General features: G+C 36.0%; 2 protein-coding genes across 6 annotated transcripts in view; one reads left to right on the forward strand and one right to left on the reverse strand.

Moving 5' to 3' along the window:
• LOC127865210 (THO complex subunit 6 homolog) overlaps positions 1-1,950 on the reverse strand; it is a 53,155-nt gene extending 51,205 nt beyond the window's left edge. The window contains exon 1 of one of the 2 annotated variants that reach the window (XM_052405205.1): positions 1,820-1,938. In XM_052405205.1, coding sequence (XP_052261165.1) covers positions 1,820-1,825 — 6 coding nt within the window. In that variant the 5' untranslated portion in view covers positions 1,826-1,938. Of the gene's footprint in view, positions 1-1,819 lie in introns of both variants that reach the window. The other variant, XM_052405206.1, reaches the window with a different exon arrangement.
• LOC127865193 (transducin beta-like protein 2) overlaps positions 1,923-22,860 on the forward strand; it is a 78,693-nt gene continuing 57,755 nt past the window's right edge. The window contains exons 1-6 of one of the 4 annotated variants that reach the window (XM_052405173.1): positions 1,923-2,065; positions 15,729-15,938; positions 19,907-19,958; positions 20,780-20,842; positions 22,375-22,483; positions 22,678-22,777. In XM_052405173.1, coding sequence (XP_052261133.1) covers positions 1,951-2,065; positions 15,729-15,938; positions 19,907-19,958; positions 20,780-20,842; positions 22,375-22,483; positions 22,678-22,777 — 649 coding nt within the window. In that variant the 5' untranslated portion in view covers positions 1,923-1,950. Of the gene's footprint in view, positions 2,066-11,451; positions 11,584-15,728; positions 15,939-19,906; positions 19,959-20,779; positions 20,843-22,374; positions 22,484-22,677; positions 22,778-22,860 lie in introns of those variants that run through there. The other 3 variants (XM_052405171.1, XM_052405170.1, XM_052405172.1) reach the window with 3 other exon arrangements.

Raw genomic sequence — 22,860 nt, forward strand, 5'->3', positions numbered from 1 at the left:
CGACACATCTAAACTGCCGTAGACAAACTGATAACTGAGGTCAATAATTATAGCCTTTACTGGGATTTGGTCAGGTTCCAAGCAGTTTGACGATTTAACAATAATTCTTCTGAATTTAGATAACTTGGAAAAAAACTTAAAACATAAATCTTAAGACATTTTAGCAGACGACATGGAGTTGATTAACACATGTATGACGACACACTGTGATATATGTATAAATATTACGATGGGAATAAAAAACGGGACCATTGCACGTTACCGGTACGTAAAAAAGAATGGAAAAGCGTATAATTGTATCGTTGCTAAGCGCCCAATACCTAACACCTAACGCAACACCTAATAATCCTTTTTATCCGATATATTTCCTTAGTATCGGGAGCTACCGCCCCCAAACCCCCGCTTTGTCGATAGTGGTAAACAACTGCGTACCGGTAGAGTGCATTCTAGCCTAAAAACAACAACAACACGCAATGGATCCGACGATGAACGGAAAGTGTTGAATAATTGTGAATTAAGAGGAAGGTAGTTCACTGTAAGCAGTGTTCCTAGTTTCTTTCACCAGCCTTTTGATTATTATACCATGGGTCGATGTAGGGTACCCTGTTTTTCCAGTAATTTCCCTTGTTTCCTGGAAAATGGGCGGGTCCGGGGTCTGCTGCGTTGCATTCCTGTAGTCTTTATACTATATAGGGGTATAATTTTTTTATTTAGCCATTAGATTAGCTATATTGATAGAATTTTAAACTCCTGTGGCTCATCTTAGTCGATTTAGTAAGCATATGTTCAAAACAGATATGGTGTAGTTTCTATTCACTCTTCTTAGTTTCAGCAACTTTTTATGCATGTCTTTTTAACACCTCTGTCTGTGTTGTTGTATGTACTTACATTCTACGTTACATAGGACGGTATACTGTACGATCTGTATCACTATTGTTTATGTACTTAATACAAATATTTATTTCAGAACTTGCAAATTTTTAATTGTCACTTAAGAAAAAACAACAATGCTAAATTAATCCAGAAAAGTATAATAACATCGCTTTACTAAATAACGCTCTGCGCTCACAACAGATGAACACAAACTGTGTTTTCCGCCGTTTATTCTTCACATTTAAACCACAAGGTTTACATCAAGGCTGTGTTATCGATAAATATCTACACAGCGAGCAAATCGAGAGATATTGAAAATTTGAATAGTGGTTGGATTTAAATTGCTCAGGCGTGCAAAATTCAAAGTATCATAACATAATTCTTAAGGAACATTATCGAGAAATGAATTATCTACACATGTACGTAAATATTATTGCCATCCGTTGATATTAACTGTCTGATTTTGGGGCTTGAATGTTGCGCACAAAATACTTGCGCAACAAAATAGACAAAGAAGGAAAACTTTCCACCATTGTTTTGGTCTTTCTCCCGTTGTATGCTCCAAATATTACCAATATAAAAAGTAGCTTAATATTTGAGAGCGTCTACAAGTTGGACTACCGTTGCGCCGACGCTGAAAGGCCCTGCAACGTACCCATCAAACATTCAAGAAGAACTACACTAGGATAATCTTAATCCAAAAATTATACGATTTTCATCAGTTTTTAATGTAGATTATATTTTACTTGTGGTAAAATCTAATAAGAACCTGATAATTTCCTGCAAACAATTCGCGAAATTATATTGCTTACGATTTGGCTAGGCCATTGGCATTAACACGATGCCTGAAAACGAATTCTAGACAAATCTAATATATGTGGCAAATCAATAAATATCCTAGTTATCAAAATAACCCGATATTTGATACAAAAACAAAAAATATTACTGTCATTCTGTTTACAATTTTGCCGGTAAGCGCTACTTTGACAACTACAAATAATTTTGGTAACAGAATTTACACGCGACAGTTTTCTGTTGTAGTGCACTTTCCGCGAATTTTCATCCTCGTCATTCAGTATGGAGACTGAAAATTCGATTCCAGCTCTAGCAGTAACTGCTGCTGTTGGTGCGATTGTTCTTCTGGTTATGTTATTCTGCACAATGGGACGAAAGTCGCAAATTGACGAGAAAGGTACAAGCCAATTATCTTTCCAATTTCCATTATGCTCTACTTTCATTTTATATTTTATTAGAGAAACATCAGATATTTGCTTCATAGCGTATTTCAGATTACACTATTTGTTATGCATTCATTATATTTGTTTTATTTTGCAGATATATGATAAATTGGCAGCAGGGTTCGTTCTATGACTGAAAAAAATGTAACATGAAGTTTATTGCTTCTCAGTAATAAGTAACACATATAAAATGTTGATGTCACTTCAATATCCTGGTGTTGGGTATTTTGGACGATGAATTGAATTTTAAACAAATGGCAACATAAATGATGCAAATAAATATGAAAGTCATCTATATTTTGATTGAAAAAAAATTGAAACAGATTTTTATAAAAAAAACTTAATTGAAAAGTTGTCAACCGAAAAGTTGTCTACATGTTTACAATACAAAATCAAAGTACTGACAGTGCTGGTGTGACGATGCTTTTGAAGAGGATTGATATAAAAGCATCTATTTAATTTTATCTACATCACCACAATTGTATATGAAGGTACGAACTTTTTGGGTAGGAAAAAAATGGTTACGAACATTTTGGGGGTACACAAATTATGCCAAAAAAAATGGGTTGAAAAAAGATTTGGTTACGAAAAAAAAAATTGGGTACCAGCAAAAATTAGGTACGAAACAATTGGGTACGAAAAATGTAGGGTACGAAAAAAAAATGGGGGTACAGGGAAGTAGTATCCGTGGGGAACTTGATCCATTCAGCGAAACTTGGAGGCGGGTTACATTCTCGACCAAATATAACAAGAAATATCTTTAAGATATTCGACATGTATTTTCTGTACAACTTATCTTAAAAAAACGTTATGTTACAGTAAAATGTTTGTGGGTTATAACATAACGTTTCAGCATATAAATTCAAAACTTGACATGCTCTTTAATTTCACCATGCTCTTTAATTTTACATGTTTATCATACCAGACTTTATATTTCGTTGTTTCCTTTCCTAAGTTAATGATGCTGTACGGACGTTATTTCACATGCCCATGTGTATGAACATATAATTTTTATCTTTTGATTATTTTTTTTCTTTAATTCAATAAGCTTAGGCATGTTTGTTCGTTAAGTACAGCAATAATTTCATGATGATTCCGGAAAGTAGGTATGAGCACATAGTCGTAAGAGCACTTGAATACGTGAGTTCGCCTATGAACTCAATCTCCGCGATATGACCTAATATGTGTTTAAAACAGCAAACAATATCCAACAAACGAATGAATAATCAAACATAGTATGTGTACTGATGTGGCTCTGTAATTTCTGTTTTAAAAGTTTATTAAATATGCAAAATGAGAAAGCACGCATAAGAGCGAGTTTCTCAGATGTCACATGACTATTATGCTGTTTATATACCATAGTCGCTACAACGTTTACAATTGGCAGGTTCGAAATAATTAGTTTTCTTTACACTCATGATCGCGTTGAAAGTTAATTATACACGTTTTATTTCGCAATTTATTTACTGAATCACGACAAATGTCAAATACAATACAGAAAATGCATAGTTGTTTCATTGATCTACAAACATATAATGAATTGAATATAACTGATTAAAAATTAACGTTTTCAAACTATTATAAAATCTTTTTCCCAGAATATGCTGTCCTATTTATAGCTGAGCTTCCTATACTTTTATCAATGATAATAAGCGAGGTATGCCGATTAGAAAAATCGAGCTATCTCAAACGGACTGGCACAGTCTTTTACATAGGTCGCCATTGTGAAGATTTTTTTCATGGTATGATACCTTAGAAGAGCTGCTTCGCAGCATCGTCAAAAATGATTTCAGTAAAGTCTATCATGAATATGCATCAATTTTGTAAATATCAATATAAGTATACTACATGAAAACATTTTTGAAATAAGGGCTGTTTGTAAAACATGCATGCACCCCATAAACGTGAATACGTTTTTTGGAACTGAGAACTTGACCTTTGACCTAGTGACCTGAAAATCAATAGGGGTCATTTGCGAGTCATGATCAATGTACCTATGAAGTGTCATGATCCTAGGCGTAAGCTTTTTTGTGTTATCATCCGGAAAACATTTTACTCTGTCAAGTCACCGTGACCTTGACCTTTGACCTAGTGACCTGAAAGTCAATAGGGGTCATCTGCGAGTCATGATCAATGTACCTAAGAAGTTTCATTATCATAGGCGTAAGCATTCTAAAGTTATCATCCGGAAACCATTTTTCAAAGTTGAGTCACTGTGACCATGAGGCATAAACGGAAACCATTTACTATTTCCGGTCACAGTGACCTTTGACCTAGTGACCTGAAATTCAATAGGGATCATCTGGGAGTCATGATCAATGTATCTATGAAGTTTCATGATCCTAGGCATAAGTGTTCTTGAGTTATCATCTGGAAACCATTTTACTGTTTCGGGTCACGGTGACCTTTGACCTAGTGACCTCAAAAGGGGTCATCTGCGAGTCATGATCAATGTATCTATGAAGTTTCATGATCCTAGGCATAAGGGTTCTTGAGTTATCAACCGGAAACCATTTTACTATTTCGGGTCACCTTGACCTCTGACCTAGTGACCTGAAAATCTATAGGGTTCATCTGCGAATCATGATCAATGTACCTATGAAGTTTCATGATCCTAGGCATAAGCGTTCTTGAGTTATCATCCGGAAACCGTTTTACTATTTTGGGTCACCGTGACCTTGACCTTTGACCTAGTGACCTCAAAATCAATAGTGTTCATCTGCGAGTGATGATCAACGTACACATGAAGTTTCATGATCCTAGGCATAAGCGTTCTTGAGTTATCATCAGGAAACCATTTTACTATTTCGGGTCACCGTGACCTTGCTCTTTGACCTAGTGACCTCAAAATCAATATGGGTCATCTGCGAGTCATGATCAATGTACCTATGAAGTTTCATGATCCTAGGCCTAAGCGTTCTTGAGTTATCATCCGGAAACCATCTGGTGGACGGACCAACTGACGGACTGAGTGACATGTGCTAAACAATATACCCCGAACAAGCCACATAAGAAATGCAGCATAACACATTCTAAAAGTAAAAGACATCTGTGCAATGATATCTTTTCTTCAAATGGTAAGATGAACAAACAAGAGGGGGGGAAAGTCGTTCACCTGAGATAACAAGATATTATAGGGACAAATATTGTGACCAAAATTCTTGAAGATTGGAAAATAAATGTGACCTCTCGGGTGTTAACAATGTTTTACTATAGCAATATAAGGAAAAATGCCCCACCTCCTGGCAGCCATGTTTTTCAACCAATTGTAACCATTTTCGAACTGATCCAAGATATCATTGAGACTTATATTCTGGCCAAATTTTATGAAGATTGGAATATAAACGTGGCATCCAGCATTCTTGAGTTATCATCCGGAAACCATCTGGTGGACGGACATACGGACCGACATGTGCAAAACAATATACCCTCTCTTCTTGAAGGGGGGCATGATAATACAGTAGAATGAACCAACAAGGGAGGCAACTTGTTATGTCACAATTTGGCAGTGTATAAAAAGTGGTACTTAATTATCTCGCTAAACATGGGTCTAAATTACGTTTAAAAGCTATTTTCTGATTGGATGAAACAGTCCGAAATCATCCAATAAATAAAGTCGAGATATTTATCTTGCGTAACATGCAATGCCATGCCACATGCAAGCTATTTATAAAGTAAATATCGTAAATCAAAAAGTTTATGGTTTTTTTCGCGGTCATAGACAGTGTTCCTGGCTGAAAACGATGCAATATTACTTGTAAATCATTCATGCATTAGTTTTGAGCAAGAAAGAGGTAGAATATTAGTGTAAAACATAATTTTTTAAATTAGCTCATCTATTTTTTGAAAAAAAAATTATGAGCTATTGTCATCACCTTGGCGTCGGCGTCCGGTTAAGTTTTGCGTTTAGGTCCACTTCTCAGAAAGTATCAATGCTATTGCATTCAAACTTGGTACACTTACTTACTATCATGAGGGGACTGGGCAGGCAATGTTAGATCACTCTGGCGTGCATTTTGACGGAATTATGTGCCCTTTTTATACTTCGAAAATTGAAAATTTTGGTTAAGTTTTGTGTTTAGGTCCATTTTATTTCTTAAGTATCATAGCTATTGCTTTCATACTTGCAACACTTACTAACTATCATAAGGGGACTGTGCAGGCAAAGTTATGTAACTCTGACTGGCATTTTGATAGAATTATGTGCCCTTTTTATACTTAGAAAATTGAAAATTTGGTTAAGTTTTGTGTTTAAGTAGACTATTCCTCAAGTATCAAAGCTATTGCTTTCATACTTGTAACACTTACATTGTACTAACTACATTTGTATCACAAGGGGACTGTGCAGGCAAAGTAATGTAACTCTGACTGGCATTTACGGAATTATGGGCCCTTTATACTTAAAAAATTGAAAATTTTGTTAAGTTTTGTGTTTTGGTCCTTTTTATTCCTACAGTATCAAAGCTATTGCTTTCATACTTGCAACACTTATTAACTATCATAAGGGGACTGTGCAGGCAAAGTTATGTAACTCTGACTGGCATTTGGACGGAATTATGGGCCCTTTATACTTAGAAAATTGAAAATTTGGTTAAGTTTTGTGTTTTGGTCCACTTTACCCCTAAATTATCATAGATATTGCTTTCATACTTGGAACACTCGCAAACTATCATAAGGGTACAGTAAAAGGACAAGTTGCATAACTCTGGATGTCATTTTTATGGAATTATGGCCCTTTTTTGTCTTAGTAACTTTGAATATATGGTTAAAGTTTGTGTTTCGATCCACTTTACTTCGTAAGTATTAAGGCTATTGCTTTCAAACTTCAAATACTTTCATGCTATCATGAGGTTACTGTACCTGGCAAGTTGAATTTTACCTTGACCTTTGAATGACCTTGACTCTCAAGGTCAAATTATAAAATTTTGCTAAAATTGCCATAACTTCTTTATTTATGATTAGATTTGATTGATACCCCCCCCCCCCCCCCCCCCCCGCCCGAATTCCCCCCCCCCCCTCCCCCGAATTCCCCCCCCCCATCGCACCCAAGAATCACCCCCCTCCCCCAACCCAACCCAAGCCGAATCACCCCCCCCCCCTAATTTTTTTTTTTAAGATCATCTCACAAATTACCACCACACCCTCACACTATACCCCCCCCCCCCACCTCACCCCGCCCCCAATTTTTTTTTTTTTTTTTTTTTTAAGATCATCTCACAAATTACCACCACACCCTCACACTATCCTCCCCCCCCCCCCCCACACATCACACACCCCCCCCCCCCCCCCCCCCACAAATTATTTTTTTTTGAAACGGTTAAAAAACACAAATATTTATTTTTATTATTTTATGTTTGAAATACCGTCCAACCATCACACCAAAGAATCCCCATTTCCCCCACCCCCCCACCATACCCCCACCCCCCCCCCCCCCCTCCCCGAATTTTTTTTTTTCGCATTTTTTTTGCATTTTTGGAAGATAATGTAATAAATGTCCACACCCCCACACTATACACCCCTCTTCACTCCACCCCTCCCTCCTTTGTGATTAAAATTGAGAGTCCCTTCACCTTTAAAAAGAAAATAGATGAGCGGTCTGCACCCGCAAGGCGGTGCTCTTGTTAAATTTCATAACCCCTTGTTGCAAAAAAAAATAAAATGAAAAATAGAATTTTAAGAGTAACCTATTAAAATAAAATAAACAAGATGTGTTTGTGAAACACAATGTCCCCCTATATGATGTTTGACCTTGAAGGATGACCTTGACCTTGTGAAGGATGACCTTGACCTTTCACCACTCAAAATGTGCAGCTCCATGAGATACACATGCATGCCAAATATCAAGTTGCTATCTTCAATATTGCAAAAGTATTCATAAAATAAGAGATTTGGGCCACATATATTTGACCTCTGACCTTGAAGGATGACCTTGACCTTGACCTTTCACCACTCAAAATGTGCAGCTCCATGAGATACACATGCATGCCAAATATCAAGTTGCTATCTTCAATATTGCAAAAGTATTTATAAAATAAGCGATTTGGGCCACATATATTTGACCTCTGACCTTGAAGGATGACCTTGGCCTTGACCTTTCACCACTCAAAATGTGCAGCTCCATGAGATACACATGCATGCCAAATATCAAGTTGCTATCTTCAATATTGCAAAAGTATTTATAAAATGAGCGATTTTGGCCACATATATTTGACCTCTGATCTTGAAGGATGACCTTGACCTTTCACCACTCAAAATGTGCGGCTTCATGAGATACACATGCATGCCAAATATGAAGTTGCTATCTTCAATATAGCAAAAGTTATTGCAAAATGTTAAAGTTGGCGCAAACAGACCAACGTACAGACCAACAGACAGGGCAAAAACAATATGTCCCCCACTACTATAGTGGGGACATAAAAATGCTTTATTAGACCATAGATATTATTTTTGCAATCATTTTTCATCAATTACAAATGTTTAAAAAAAAAATTGTTTCATGCTACTCATGGTACCAGTTTTTTGTCGAAAATTAATTACATTTTTTTAAAATGCGTTACCCCTTGTTGCCAAAAAATTCATAAAAAATATAATTTTCAAAGATATCCTTTAAAACAAAAAGAAAATGCCTTCTTAAACCTTAAATATTATTCCTTCAAGCATTTTACATCAATAATTATTTATGTTTGAAAAAATTATTGGTTCATGCTAAATACTGTTTGATATACTGTAAATAATGTAACTACACATCCAAGTAGTGAGTCCATCAAACTATTGCAACCGAAACACCTGGTGTGCCAAGGCACCAGCCGAAGTCAAATGCCTTCTGACTAAGTGCATTTTACTATTTATATTTTTATGCATTTGTATATGTTTGAAAAAATGTATAATCTTAAATGACATCTTCTGACCATGCATGTCCTAGATTTCAAAATCCAGGCCCTTGTCTGACACATTGGTAACATTAACGTTAAACTGTTACCAGGCTTCTGAATTTAATTAGCCAGGTCACAAGAGAAGGGCAGTCTAATCAGTATCCAATTAAACTATTTGTCATTGTCAGAAAACCGCTCTTAAGCAAACAGCTTTCAAGCAACTGCAGGCTGAACTGGATCTAAACTGGCCACAATCGCCTTAATGTCTTTTACTGGGATACAGTTCATTTAACTTTAAAGAGATCTTTTCACGTTTTGGTAAATTGACAACAATTGAAAAAAGTTGTATCGGATTCGCAAATTTTTGTTTAAGTTATGTTATTTTTAGGAAACAGTATTACTGAACATTTACCATGGTCTAATATAGCGATTATATGCATCTTTTAACGATTTAAAAATTATAAAGCGTTGCAACGCGAAACGATTGAATAATTTGGAGAGTTGTGTTGTTGTTGTTTAATTGTGTGAAACTACGAAGATTGCTTATATTAGGTATAAAAAAAAGTCAACCATTTATACTTTGCAGAAAAGTCGAGCAGGCTAATGCGTTTTTACTCCAGGACTAAGGGGGTCACTGGTTCAAGCCCTGTGGCGGACTACTTTTTTTAAAAGAATTTTATTCTGGATTTTTAACTGGAGCTTTTAAGATCCAATGTTTACATTTATCAATATAAAGCATTTAATGAGTAACTTCAAAACATGTTAAAATCTGTGAAAAGGCCCCTTTAACATTAAATCTACTCTGATAAATATGAGGTCGATATACATGGACTAAACGGTAAATTACGTCTAATTATTTGGACTATGATATCAACTACTTAAATAGAAAGAAGAAAGAATTCATACAAACCAGTAATTTGAGTTAAGAGTTTGTAATCAATGTTGTATTTCAGGACAGCTTGGTGATATGCAAATTCCATATGAGCTGTTGATATCGGGTATCATAGCCATTCAATAAGTCGCAAAATGCTCGAACAAAATTTATAAAGCAAAATGTGACTTAAAATTGATAACTAAAAATACCAGTATCATCAGTATGCCAGTTTTGCCTTGTCAATCTGTCGAGTTCCAGAAAGTGCTTCATTTCACATTGAATATATCCTTTGAATTCCATTTATTGTTGCATTACTAAATAGCGAAACAAGGCAATTTAAGCTGTAAGAAAGTTTTGACACGAGTGTTATCAAGTCTCTCATGGGCGAAGTCATTGTTGTAGAAAGTGATCCATTCACATAGAATATATCCTTCGAATTCCATCCATTGTTGTCATTAGCGGAGATTTAGTAAATAAATAATTCATATATCATAAATGACAGCTTCTAAATAGCGAAACAAGCCAATTTATGCAGTAAGAAAGTTTTGACTCGAGACTTTCATGGGGGCGGCCATTGTTGAATGTTGAACACGAGCGACAACTCTGCTAGAAGAATCAACGAGCAATCTCCTACGCAGTGGCGTATGCCCAAGGGAAGTAACTGAAAAATCGAGTTTTTTACATAGGTTGCCATTGTGAATTTTTTTTATATTGGTTATCATACCTTAGACGATGCTGTTCGAGCATCGTCAAAAATGTCAAAAATTCACTGAATGTGTTCTGTGTATGGGGGTGGGGTATTTTCTAAGGTCGTGTTGCACTAATAATTAGCAGTTCCATACTCTTCAACATGAAAGTTAACAGGTAATGCCCAAATAAATTATTAACATATTTTAACTATATTTATTTAACTAGTTTGAACAGAAATTAACAGATTTAACAACTTATTTACAGTTTTTTCAGCGGTCTATTTCAGTTATTTTCAGAAGTACACAAAGTCACCCTGCCTTAGTTCTTTGAGTACAAAGTGTCAAATGTACCCATCCTTGACACTAATCACAACATCCCCACTTAACAGTGTAAATGTACAGAAGCTTTGTGTCAGTGCAAGGGAGATAGAAGAGCTTGCACATAATTCAATTAATGCACCGGTCAGACTCTGCAATGTCACTGTCATCTGAGTTGGAGCTGACCACCTCTTCAACTGTGGGTTTCTTTTGTTTCGACTGAAGGCCGGAGGTACTGTGTACAGCTGAAGAGGTGATAGACTGTTCTACACCTGTCCACCAGGGCTATAGATAACAAGCGTATTTGCGTTATTACGCAATTGAAATAATCAAAAACGTAATTAAATTTAAAATACAGCTTACAAAAGCGCTAATACAAATTTAATAATTCCCGTAAAAAAACTTTTTACGAACACCTGGTGTATTTTTTAGACTGGTTATTTTCGGTGCAAAAATGTACAGAATAGTTTATATGCCGTTCTATGAAGAAAAGAAGGCAGTCTTTCCAGCAGTTATCAATCTTTGGGGTATTATTGTAATTATTTGTAGACCCTTCCGATTTCTACTTTCATTTTCAAGGTATTCAACTCAAAATGACCCGAAAACGGGGTGCATCGCTTTGAACAGCCATAACTTCATCAATTGTGCAGCGATTTTCATGAACTCGGTCTTATTCAATGCAAAAATGAATGAACTTAGGGCTGTAACAGATGACTACAGTGAGTGGGCATAACAAAAAAATGCGTTGTTAGCTCGATTATTATATATGAAATATATATACATGTAGTGGAGCTATCCTACTCACCGCGGCGTGAGCGTTAGCGTGAGCGTGCAAATGTTAAAGTTTTCGTACTACCCAAAATATTTCCTATGTCCCTTGACATATTGCTTTAATATTATGCATACTTCTTTACCAACATGACCCCAACCTATAAACAAGAGCAGACAACTGTATCAAGCATTTTGTAAGAATTATGGCCCTTTTTTCACTTAGAAAATGCATATTATTGATAAATCTATGTTAAAGTTTGCCTACCACCTCAAATATTTTCAATGTCCCTTGACATATTGCTTAAATATTTTGCATACTTCTTTACCAACATGACCTCAATCTATAAACAAGAGCAGACAACTGTATCAAGCATTTTGTAAGAATTATGGCCCTTTTTCCATTATAATATGCATATTACTTTAGTAACATTGCCATAACTTCTTTATTTATGATCAGATTTTATAAATACTTTGACAAAACAACACTTACCTGAATACCACAATGGATTCGACCCAAACAATACCCCACGCCCCAAACCAGAATCCCTGCCCCCCCTCCCCCAAAAATTCTTTGTTTTCCTTTTTTTATTTTTGAAAGATCATCTAATAAATGACCACACCCCACATTATACCCCCCTCTCAACCCCTCCCCCACCCCCCCACCCCCCCCCGAAAAAAAAAATTATTTTTTTTGAAAGATAGTCTTAATAAATTATTGAATATGAACACAATTTCCCCATGATGGCTTACGTTATACTGTCAAGCACTCGAATAGTCGAGCGCGCTGTCCTCTGACAGCTCTTGTTTTTTTACCATTCAATCAACGGCAGAGATATATGACTATTGGCCATCATAAAATATCAAAACATAACCACTGTCTCTAGCTGGCAGCTGGCAAATACTTAAATAAATGATTTTTCATGTAATTCTCAAATACAACAGAATTTGACCATTCACTTTCAGTGACTGTGCCTGCTGCTCCAGGGGTTGCTCCTAATAAAAGGGAGTCCAACATACACTTACCCGCACACACAAAATAAGTTGGTATTTGATGTCCGACACCACTAACACATACAATCAAAGTAACTTTTTTTTATTTTCCATACATAACTGCCTGGGTTTTGCATAATTTTCCAGAAACAATTTTTGGTGGATTATGTTCAATATTCAGTCCTATCTCATCAATTATTCAGTTCTTTAAAGTATTTGTTGATAGAATCCGGATTTGAGGACATTGCACGTGATAGTTCTAGACTTTCAGGTTTGCTCAACTTCAAATTTGGCCATCTGGACATGAAGACATAAAACCAATCCAATGTTTGCGCTCTCTGTTTAATTCCTAGGTTGAGTAGCCCCAGCCTTCTTCAGCCATTGTTTGTAAATGGTCAGCTAAATATTTCTCTTGATCTTGGGTTTGCGGTTTCCGGCACAGACATTATGATGTCTATTTCAACACTTCCCTTAACCCAATCATTTAAAGTGGTTATGAGCATCTGGCACTGAGAACATGTTTGCAGCTCTTTCCACTGGAATCCCATCTTTAACCACAGCTGGGTAGGCTTCTGTCATACTTCCTGTAAGGGCCTCAGAAGGACCCTTTTGCTAGAAAATATATTTAAAACTGTTTTTGTAATTGCCAAATACAGTTTCATTATTGATGAAATATCTTTATGAGCAATAAAAACGATGTAAAGACTTGCATAACTTTGACTCGTTTTTTATGTTGAACAGTATACTACAGTTTCCAATGAATGCCACTTAACTACTATGGTATGTATCATGACGAGTGAAGCAGACGAACTGTCAAAGATTGAAGTTGTTGATAAATTAATTAAAACTGTATTCACTCATGGTGATAATTTATTTACTTAATAGGGATTAGTTGACAGGCATAAAAAGCACCATATTTGAATAAAAGTATGTTTATTTACCGTCTGTATAGCCATGAAACGGTAAATTAGATCATCATTGAATGAGCAATGTATAACCAATGTATACAACACGTTACTTCCGTCGAGTATGTGAGGTACACATGTTTACTATGGAAAATGCGCAATCATCAAAAATACCCCTACCTCAAAATTAGCCTATTTCAAAATATTAATATAAGGAAATTACCAGAAACAGAATCCTTTAGGTTCAATCAATACTATGTGTTTGTGCTTGAAATAATTAATGCTATTAAATTCATTGGGTACATTACTTTGTCAGCATGTTATCAACAATGCATGTTGCTAGTGTTGTTTTTTTAAGCTTTATGGAAAAAGTGGCTGGGTCCTTCAGATAGGGAATAACCGAATAGATGAACATGCTGTATTGCTTCATTTAAACATCAGATCATTTTTTTAAATGTACTCCATGGAATATATGCTGAATGGATGAGTAAATTTAACAAGGGTAAAACTAAGATTCTGAAGCAGAGGAGTCCTGGGACTTCTTAATTTTAAAAAGTTCAGGTCTTTTTAAAGAAAAAAGTAGGAGTCCTAAAAGGAATCCAATGAATGATGCTTGAAGATTGTGTCAAAATGTAACAATTTGGGATTTTTTTTATCAACAAATTTTGACACATCAGGCCTTAACCTGTCAATTTTTGGAAAAAAAACGCACTTTCATGCGAAAAGTTTAAGTTATATACTTGTTAGATTTTTATGAATTAAAAATGATATATAATAATCATTAGACACTTCTTTTAAAAAAAAAGCAGAGTTTTTTTACAAATTTCGGTTTGGGATTGGGTCTGCTTGCTTTGGGATCTGGTCCGTTTTACGGCCTATTTTCTGCATGCAGATTTATTTATTTATGAACATTATCACTATGTTTGTCCTCAATCATTATGACAGACAGTTTTATATCAAAAACAACAGGTTGTAAGTTGAAAGAGGATTTAGCTGCAAGCAAATAAATAAATTGCTTTGATATTAAATGATATATATGTTTGTGACCAGATAACATCTGTCAAAGATGTTGAAATTAATTATTTCAAGTTGTATATTTTCAACATTAAACTTGCAAAATGGCAACAATTGGGAAGGAGAGATATTGTGTAAAGTCAAGAAAATAACTTTATTTTGTTTTTACTTTAACAATAATTATGTGTTAATATTTTACATGGGCAAGATTATTGACAGTGGTGATGCATTCCTATGATTTGAGATTGAGTTTGACAGATGATTTGAATGGGTGTTGTTATTTGTTGAAAGAAAGAGTCAAGACAATAAAGAGATTAAATATAAGGTACAAGTATTATTATACCCTGGTGGTGTAAAATGTTTTATAAAGAATTACATTGCAAACTATGTTTAAATGTTGCCTCCGTCTTGAAAAGTAGCCTCAAACAAGGAATCTCTAATATTATACCACTAAGCTACAGTTTTTGTGATATCATGCACTGGTCCTCAGGGTCTTCAGTATTTTTGTCTTGTTCTAACATTTAGACATTTTAACTTGTTTTACACAAAACGTTGTTCTTCTATAAATTTTATGTAGTTAAAAATAAAAAAGCTATTCTTGACCCATATTAAAGGGGCCTTTTCACATTTTGGAAAATTGACAAAATTAAAAATTATTGTTTAAGATACGCAAATTTTCGTTGTAGTTATGATATTTATGAGGAAACAGTAATACTGAACATTAACCTTGCTGTAAAATAACCATTATATGCATCTTTTGACGATTTGAAAACCTGAAAATTATAAAGCGTTGCAACACGAAACGATTTAATAATTTCGAGAGTTGTATTGTTGTTGTTTAATATTGTAACACTACGAGGATTGCCTATATAAAGTATAAAATACAAAAATCATAGTATGAGCACGGATGGCCGAGTGGTCTAGGCAATAGACTTTTACTCCAGGAGTCAGTTGTTCGAGCCCAGTTAAGGAATAATTTGTTTTCTTTCTTTAATTGTGTTCATGTTTTTTTCATAGAGCTTTTTAAATCCAATGTTTACCTTTATTAATATAAAGCATTTAATGACACACTTCAATACATGCCAAAATCTTTGAAAAGGCCCCTTTAACAAATCTGTATTATTCATGTATTTCCTAACATGCATAGAATTTCATTAATTGTTGTGAGTTTTATTCCACTTTAGATGAACAAGTTGAAGAAGAAAGTAAAAATTCTTCAAAATCTGAAAAACAACTTGCTAACAAAAAACCTAAGTTAGTAGCAAGAGTCAGAAGCAGAGAGAAGATAGTGTTCACCCATAAATGGTTGGCTGGAACCTTGAAGGGACACAGTTCACCAATTCTCGACATGGACTTCAGCCCAAATGGCAAATATGTAATAACAGTGGCCGAAGGTATTAAGCTTAATTCTTTTTTTCGGTATATTCAACAAATAAGGTACATGCATTTTCAGTTAAAATTTTTACTTAAAAAAAATAACATATCAGTGTATTACACACAGATTACAGTGATGTATTGTTTATTTATATAATTATACAGAATGTTATGAATCAATACTGTTAGTTCATTGCAGGTGTTAAATGATCAGATCTTTCAAATAAATGTAAATTTTAAAAGTTTGTTGAAGGTTGTGTAAAATAAAGTAAAATATGCCGGAATATACATTTCATATAAACATTAATTTTAATATTGTAAATTTTAAAGCAAGTATGGTTTGAAGGAATCATGATTTATGAACTTGAATTGCAACAGTCATATTTGTAAGTAATGGTGTATTTTTAGCTCACCTGAGCACAACGTGCTCATGGTGAACTTGTGTGATCACCTTTTGTCCGTTGTCCGTCGTCCGTTGTGCGACGTCAACATTTGCCTTGTTCACTCTCTAGAGGCCACATTTATTTCCAATCTTCATGAAATTTTGTCAGAAGATTGGTTTCAATGATATCTTGGATGAGTTCAAAAATGGTAACATTTGCATGAAAAACATTGGCTGCCAAGGGGTGGGGCATTTTTCTTTATATGGCTATAGTAAAATCTTGTTAACACTCCTCGGTCAGCAGCTGGAGCGTGCGCGTCGCGACCGAGGCGAGAGTCACCCGCAGAAGATCTTCTCACCTTTACATATTTCCTTATAGAGGGAACTTCTGCGGGCGGCTCTGCTAATCCAGCTGAGTCTGCCACCCTCGAGCCGGACGTGTTCTATACTGCTATGTTCGCTGTCTCCCAGAAGATACAGCGGTCTCGTCAACCGCTGTTAATCGACGGGGGTTCGCTGTCTCCAGGATCTTGACAACCGGGGGCCTGAGCCACTCTGTATGCAAGGGTCAAGGAGGTAGTGTGGCTTTCACACTATACTTTCCAAGAGAGGGACTGGAGAGAGCGGGACAGCGAGCTTACCAGTGTGGAGGACGTACGGAGTGGACCTGGTGATGGTATCAGAAACATCGAGGGTGTGGCCCTAGAGAGTGGACCAGGGGCGGCGGTACTCAGTGCGCTCAACGCACTGGGGAAACCGTCTCGGGGTTGAAGACGACGGCCGGTGACAGCGAGAGTGGTCATAAAGGCAGAGCTGCTTGCTGCACTCCCTCGGCGGAGCTGCGTCCAGACAAAAATTTATCTGGAGATTGTCTCCCCTGAAAGATCACAGGGGCAGGTCGATACCTAATGTAGTCGTGAAGACGCGGAAAAGACCTGTAAATAAACTACAACAACACACACACTTGTTAACACTCTAGAGGCCACAGTTATTGTCTGATCTTCATAAAACTTGGTCAGAAGATTCATCCCAATAACATCTTAGAAGAGTTCAAAAATGATGCCGGTTGGTTGAAAAACATGGCCGCCAGGGGGCGGGTCATTTTTCATTATATTGCTATAGTTAAACCTTGTTTACACTCTAGAGGCACCATTTATTTTCCGCTCTTCATGAAACTTGCTCAGAAGATTTGTCCCACTGATATCTGATGAGTTCAAAAATGGTAACCTTTGCTTGAAAAACATGGCTGCCAAGGGGCGGGGCATTTTTCCTTATATGGCTATAGTAAAATCTTGTTAACACTCTAGAGGCCACATTTATTGTCCAATCTTAATGAAACTTGGTCAGAAGATTCATCCCAATAATATCTTTGACGAGTTCGAAAATGATGCCGGTTGGTTGAAAAACATGGCCGCCAGGGGGCGGGGCATTTTTTCTTATATGGCTATAGTAAAACCTTGTTAACACTCTAGAGGCCACATTTATTGTCCAATCTTGATGAAATATGGTCAGAAGATTTGTCTTAATGATATCTTGGATGAGTTCGAAAATGGTTACGTTTGCTTGAAAAACATGGCCGCCAAAGGGCGGCGGCATTTTTCCTTATATGGCTATATAAGGCTATAGTAAAATCTTGTTAACACTCTAGAGGCCACATTCATATTCCGATCTTCATGAAACTCGGTCAGAAGACTTATCCCAATAATATCTTGGATGAGTTAAAAAATGATGCCGGTTGGTTGAAAAACATGGCCACCACAGGGACGGGGCTATTTTCCTTATATGGCTATAGTAAAACCTTGTTAACACTCTAGAGGTCACATTTATTTTCCGATCATCATGAAACTTGGTCAGAAGATTTGTCCCCATGATATCTTGGATGAGTTTGAAAAGGTTTTTGTTGCTTTAAAAACATGGCCACCAGGGGCGGGGCATTTTTCCTTATGGCTATATATGGCTATAGTAAAACCTTGTTAACACTCTAGAGGCCACATTTATTGTCCAATCTTCATGAAATTTGTTCCGAAGATTGGTCTCAATGATATCTTAAATGAATTCGAAAATAATTATGTTTGCTTGAAAAAATGACTTCCAAGGGGCGGGGCATTTTTTCTTATATGGCTTTAGTAAAATCTTGTTAACACTCTAGAGGCCACATTTACTGTCCGATCTTCATGAAACTTGGTCAGAAGATTCATCCCGATAATATCTTGGATGAGTTCAAAAATGATGCTGGTTGGTTCAAAAACATGGCTGCCAGGGGGCGGGGCATTTTTCCTTATATGGCTATAGTAAAACCTTGTTAATACTCTAGAGGCCACATTTATTTTCGGATCTTCGTGTCCCAATAATATCTTGTTACATTGTATCTCAGGTGAGCGACTTTGGGCCTTTCAGGCCCTCTTGTTTGTATTTGTACTTGTTTTCAAAATCTTTGGAAAAATCTTATCAGCACACCACTGTACATATTTAAACAAAACAAAAACAAAAAAATTGAAATGAATTAAAAAAATTCTTTTATAAATAATCTTCATACAGATGTAAAATTCAAATTCTAACACGGCACGCGACTTGTTTCTATAGACAAAGAAGGAGATCAAGTGTGGGTTATTCTGCAATAACTTATGGGCGGAGCTTAATGTTTCAAAAATAGTTTCGAATAAATAAAGAAAATATTGCAGTAAAATGCACGTGTTAAAACCCGCTCTAAAAGAAATGTAATAATTGTAGCATGTATATAAATGTAATGAAACAACAAATTGTATATTTGGTTATAAGTGGCATAACCACGCCTACAAAGAATGTTATTTGTTAGATAACGTAATTCAGAAAACATTTATAGCATGTCAGCTTTTCAGTAGCATCAAAAAACGTGACGTCATTAAATTTCTACGATTGTTGTTTTCAATGAAAGTGACGTCATCTGCAAAATATTTATGAATGAAAACGACGTCATATGTTTGTTCAATTCAATGACGTCACTAAATAGTGAACTTTGTACTAAGAAGGGCGGAGTATTGAAAAATATAGTTCACGTCCTAAAGCTTGAACCAAATCAATCAGAATCGTGTTAGAATCAAAATAATATTTTTCTATGATGGTTTGTTGTCGAATAACCCACAGTAAGTTGTATAGATGCATGTTATCAAATCACTCGTGCTTCGCACTCTTGATTTAATTCCTACGCATCTATACTCCTTACTGTGGGTTATTCGACAACAAACCATGATAGAAAAATATTATTTCTTAAATAACTTCTTGTTTACTGTATCTTGAGCACTTATTTACCACATTTTGTAAGAGAAGATAATTGCAAAAAGGAAACTCTGTTTGCAAATGTACAAAAGATTGTATTGTTTAATGTTTCATATGATAGAAATAATGAAACTTAAGTATGTCTTCACAGAAAGCAATCGGTGTGGTAATGTACATGTATAAGCGTTTATCTGGGGAGACTTGGATTAATGAAAATGTGTCGAAAATTGTCCCAGATTTGCCTGTGCCGACTGCAGAGGCCTATATGCGACAACACTTTACGCCCATACATTGAGCCTGGTTTTTGCAGAGCACTGCTCAAATCCGAAAAAATGTTGTTGTTTTTTTCAGATAGATCCTTGATGCTGTGGTCAACAAAAGAATTTGAACAGAAAGAACACAAGTATATACCATTAATATTTTATGGTCCAAAATGAAGCAATAAGTTGCACTATAGCAATGGTTTAGGGTATTGCATTTTTGTCCCCTACCGGTTTCACGGGAGGGGACTTATGGTTTGCGCTCCGTCTGTCTGTCTGTCCATCCGTCCGTCTGTCCGTCACACTTTTCTGGATCCTGCGATAACTTTGAAAGTTCTTAATATTTTTTGATGAAACTTGGAACATGGATAGATGGCAATATGGACATTATGCACGTCATTTCATTTTGTTCCTACGTCAAAAGTTCTGGTTGCTATGACAACAAATAGACTAGAAATACTGCTGAAAATGGTGGTTTTCTAGATCCTGCAATAACTTTAAAAGTTCTTAATATTTTTTCATGAAACTTGGAACATGGATAGATGGCAACATGGACATTATGCACGTTATTTCTCTTGTTCCTACATCAAAAATTGTGGTTGCTATGGCAACCCCCAAAAAAATATCTGAAAATGGTGGAATTTCTGACAATGGTGGAGCCGGTAGGGGACCATATTGCTTGACAAAATCCTTGTTTTTTATACTCCCAAGTACATAGTGGAGCATACTGAAAAAGTATAAACTTAACATTTAGTTAATCTCCCATAGAGCGCTATAAGTTGAACCTTAATAAATGTAATATTGAATTTTTAAATATTTGTTAGCAAAAAACACAACACTCATTTCCCAATTTAAGTCAAAAGAACGCGATTTTCCCAATCCAAAGGGGCCCTGTCCTGTTTCCCAAAATGGTGGAAAAAACACACTGGACATGCTTTTTCATGATCCTTTATAAATGTTGCAGGGCAATACGTGGTAATGTGGATCTGGATCATGGATCAAAAGTGAAATTTAGTCCAGACTCTAAGTGAGTTTTCTTGTTCTTTGATCCTTTTGAAACTTAAATTTGATATAAACATTTGTATGCCCCCCCTTCGAAGAAGAGGGGGTTTATTGTTTTGCACATGTCGGTCAGTCGGTCCGTCCACCAGATGGTTTCCGGGTGATAACTCAAGAACGCTTAGGCCTAGGATCATGAAACTTCATAGGTACATTGATCATGACTGGCAAATGACCCCTATTGATTTTCAGGTCACTAGGTCAAGGTCACAGTGACTCGAAACAGTAAAATGGTTTCCGGATGATAACTCAAGAATGCTTACGCCTAGGATCATGAAACTTCATAGGTACATTGATCATGACTGGCAGATGACCCCTAATGATTTTCAGGTCACTAGGTCAAAGGTCAAGGTCACAGTGACTCGAAACAGTAAAATGTTTTCTGGATGATAACTCAAGAATGCTAACGCCTAGGATCATGAAACTTCATAGGAACATTGATCATGACTGGCAGATGACCCCTATTGATTTTCAGGTCACTAGGTCAAAAGTCAATGTCACAGTGACTCGAAACAGTAAAATGGTTTCCAGATGATAACTCAAGAATGGTTACGCCTAGGATCATGAAACTTCATAGGTACATTGATCATGACTGGCAGATGACCCCTATTAATTTTCAGGTCACTAGGTCAAAGGTCAAGGTCACAGTGACTTGAAACAGTAAAATGTTTTCTGGATGATAACTCAAGAATGCTAACACCTAGGATCATGACTGGCAGATGACCCCTATTGATTTTCAGGTCAAAGATCAAGGTCACAGTGACTCGAAAAAGTAAAATAGTTTCCGGATGATAACTCAAGAATGCTTACGCCTAGGATCATGAAACTTCACAGGTACATTGATAATGACTGGCAGATGACCTCTATTGATTTTCAGGTCACTAGGTCAAAGGTCAAGGTCACAGTGACTTGAAATAGTAAAATGGTTTCCGGATGATAACTCAAGAATAATTAGGCCTAGGATCATGAAACTTCATAGGTACATTGATCATAACTGGCAGATGACCCCTATTGATTTTCAGGTCGCTAAGTCAAAGGTCAAGGCCGCAGTGACAAAATAAAATTCACACAATGGCTGCCACTACAACTGACAGCCCATATGGGGGGCATGCATGTTTTACAAACAGCCCTTGTTTTGTGTTGGCTTATCTTATGTTTTGGGGAATTTTAAAAACTAAATATTTACCTTCCTGTTTATTGTTAAAAATGTTTTCTTGGCTCAAAATGGTATGACTATAACTGGTTGCAAAACAAGTTTTACATAATTTCTTACATAATTTTAAACAGTTAAACTTAATGTTATATAGAAATTTACAGTTGTGTAAATTCCTTTCACCACTCACTGCGAGGGACTAGCCCTCGAAGAAATGTATATCTTTCTTTCCATAAACCAATATCATAACAAAAGCAAACCCAATTTTCACAGTGTTTTACTTTTCATGTAATAGTACAACATTGAATGACGAAAAACAAAATGAACAAAATAATGGTTTTATTCAGGGCATTCATTGTAAGTCTGGGTAATGCAAACACAGTGCGGGTTTTTCGGATAGGGAAGAAAGAAGACGGGAGTCCAGGCAATATAACAGGCGCGCTTGACTTTCCACAGGTAAGGACAATAATTAAATAATGTTGTACAAGGTAGTCTTATAAGATAAAAAAAAATGATTTTAATAGTATTACGGTGTCTATAAAAAGCCTTGGTTACTTTTAGTTTAATTTAATTTCTTTATGTCTGTTATTGTGAAGAACAGCCTTTTATTTTCAGTACTGTGATGATGTGAATATTATTTTTATTTGCAGAAACACAAAGCTCAAATTATCAACATAGGCATAGCAAGCAGTGGCAAGTTCATCATGTCCATTTCCTCTGACACCACCATGATTGTCTGGTCCATAAAAGGTGCCGTGCATGTTATAAACAAGTCTGTATGAAGAACAAACGAAGCAATCTAGTGAATAGTTAACCTGATGGAGGACATGTCG

Source organism: Dreissena polymorpha, chromosome 1 (genome assembly GCF_020536995.1).
Source record: "Dreissena polymorpha isolate Duluth1 chromosome 1, UMN_Dpol_1.0, whole genome shotgun sequence".
Lineage (NCBI taxonomy): Eukaryota > Metazoa > Mollusca > Bivalvia > Myida > Dreissenidae > Dreissena > Dreissena polymorpha.